The 2,404-nt window shown below is 37.1% G+C and overlaps 2 protein-coding genes across 2 annotated transcripts; both read left to right on the top strand.

Annotated features, from left to right (window-relative positions):
* Window positions 1–6: 6 nt before the first annotated feature.
* On the top strand, window positions 7–1,655 carry LOC100177321 (cytosolic Fe-S cluster assembly factor NUBP2 homolog). Its single transcript, XM_018816862.2, has 2 exons — window positions 7–361; window positions 839–1,655. Exons 1-2 carry the CDS (start codon window positions 56–58, stop codon window positions 1,142–1,144), a joined length of 612 nt encoding a protein of 203 aa, XP_018672407.1. The 5' UTR covers window positions 7–55; the 3' UTR covers window positions 1,145–1,655.
* Window positions 1,656–1,667: 12 nt separating this feature from the next.
* LOC100179667 (transport and Golgi organization protein 2 homolog) lies at window positions 1,668–2,399 on the top strand (the record flags this gene model as incomplete). The annotated part of the gene is made up of 1 exon (XM_002123645.4): window positions 1,668–2,399. A coding segment is annotated over exon 1 (687 nt), but the record flags the coding sequence as incomplete, so codon positions are not given.
* Between the last annotated feature and the right edge of the window lie 5 nt (window positions 2,400–2,404).

Genomic DNA, 2,404 nt, shown 5'->3' with positions numbered 1-2,404 from the left:
TGGGAAAAAGGTTGGGATCTTAGACACAGATATTTGTGGACCTAGTATCCCTAGAATGCTGAATCTAGAAAACGCTTCTGTGTTCCAATGTGATCAAGGCTGGGTGCCAGTGTTTGCGACAGAGGATGAGAAACTGTGTGTTATGTCGATTGCCTTCATGTTGAATGGTAAAGATGACCCTGTTATATGGAGAGGGCCGAAGAAAACAGCGATGATCAAACAGTTTATTACTGATGTACATTGGGGTGATTTAGATTACCTTATTATAGACACACCACCAGGTACAAGTGATGAACATCTTAGTGTTGTTCAAAACTCAAAGGGGAAAGTGAAAGGGGCAATTCTTGTTACCACACCTCAGGTATATTATCAATGCTTATATAACCACTAACTATACCATGTTATAACTGAAGACTTATTTATGTAATTAGAATTTTTTTACAAATCTCGGGTGACATGACATTGTTAAAATACAGTTACACTCATAGTTGTTAAACATAGGGAACCTCATTGATTAATGTGGTGAATGCAATATACTTTGGCTCTGCTTGTTTGTTTGGACACCTAACAGCAGGGTAAAAGCTGGGGGGGACATTGTTAAAATACAGTTACACTCTGAGTTGTTGAACATAGGGAACCTCATTGATTAATGTGGAGAAGCCAGAAAAAAAAGTTATAAGTTGCTTAGGTACATCGTTAATAAACCCTAGTATAAAAATCCATCAACATAAAATTGATAACTTGTTACCTGTTCGTCATGCACTCTTGTATAAAGACCACCACATTTAAAAAAGATTGGCTGTTAAATTAATAATTTATAAGTAACCCTGTATCGCAGACAGTTGCTGTGTCGGACGTTCGTAGAGAACTGACATTCTGCCGAAAAACTTCTATCCCTATAATAGGGGTTGTTGAGAATATGTGCGGGTTCGTCTGTCCTCACTGTTCCGAGTGCTCGTTAGTGTTTTCGCAAGGTGGGGGCGAAGCTTTAGCAAAACAAGAAGGATTAGATTTCTTGGCTCGAATACCGTTGGACCCAGACCTCGCTAAGTGTTGCGAAGACGGAAAAAAAATGATAAATGTTTTCCCGGATTCTAAGACTTTAAGTTCAATTAATCAATTGGTTGATAAAATGTTGGTTTAGTTTATTTAATTTGTGTTGTTTATTATGCGTCCCCGTGTTTAGTGCAAGTTCACTTTATGTTTGAAACAGCAGCTTAAGTTCACTGTATACCAATAGGGCTAGCAATAGAAGTGGTTTTATTGGACTAAACTTAGTCAAGGGGTGGACTTGTACTAAGTAAAGAAACTAGTTTATTATAATCTTCAGTCTTTGGACAACATACAGATTGCTATGCTTAAATTTTCAATGCTTTGGCTTTATTATTTAATCCAGTGTTTCTCAACAAATGGTCAAAATTTGATTTGGTTGGGTCGCCTACTACAGTGGTTCACAAACCTTTTTGACTTTTATTGTAAAAGTTAAATCATTTTATTTCATGCTTACAAAAGTTGTGTGAAATGTAGTTTCGGAAGTTGGGTCGCCTAAGTTTTGCTGTTAATTATGTTTAATTTTAAAAGGTTAAGAACTACTGCAACAGTATAATATATAAAACTTTAAAATATCTACTTTTGAAACCATTTGAACAAACATTTAATTAATATCTTTTCCCACTCTACAATGTACAGGCTTAAATGTTTAATTGAATATTATGTGCATAGTTTTCTTCCAAATTAACCAGAGTTGTACAGCGAAGCATAAACTGATAATCGCCGCGAACCGAGACGAATATTTTAATCGACCAACGCAGCCAGCAGGGTTTCTTGCCGATAACCCCAACATATTATGTGGTGTGGACCTACAGCCTGGTGTGAAGGGAGGGACATGGTTTGGTGTCAACAAGCAGGGAAAGTTTGCTTTTCTCACCAATTATTTGACTCCAAAAGAAGACGCTTTTACCGATAAAGTGTCGCGAGGGTTTATTGTTCGGAATTTTTTAGAGAATGAAACGAATTCACATGATTATATAGCAAGCACACTCATGTCTCGTGAACATAGACCACACCATTTTGTTGGGGGCCAGTTCACTAATAACTGCCAGAACATGAATGTAAGCTACTTTGGAACCCATGATAGTAGCTCCCCACTCATTTTAGATGATGGCGTTTATGCTCTCGCTTGCTCTACTTTGGGAACAAAATGGCGGAAAGTTGATCATGGCAGCGTCAAATTTCGTAAAGTAATTCAAAACCCAAACAGTTCAANTAAAGAATTAATGGATAATTTATTCACTGATGTTCTGTCAGATAAAACCCCCCTTTATCCCGACGCACTTGTAAAAAAGCAGTCTGGTTCTTACTTGCCTGAGGAATTTTTAAAGCTGTATTGTTCAGTTATGATATC

Source organism: Ciona intestinalis, unplaced genomic scaffold, assembly GCF_000224145.3.
Source record: "Ciona intestinalis unplaced genomic scaffold, KH HT000994.1, whole genome shotgun sequence".
NCBI lineage: Eukaryota > Metazoa > Chordata > Ascidiacea > Phlebobranchia > Cionidae > Ciona > Ciona intestinalis.
This window is presented reverse-complemented; position numbering and strand designations above follow the sequence as displayed.

Excerpts from the sequence above, each read along its gene's own strand:
- LOC100177321 (XM_018816862.2), top strand. The coding sequence starts at position 56 with ATGCTGAATCTAGAAAACGCTTCTGTGTTCCAATGTGATCAAGGCTGG. Across the intron at positions 362-838 it reads TTCTTGTTACCACACCTCAG|ACAGTTGCTGTGTCGGACGT; the intron begins GTATATTATCAA and ends CCTGTATCGCAG.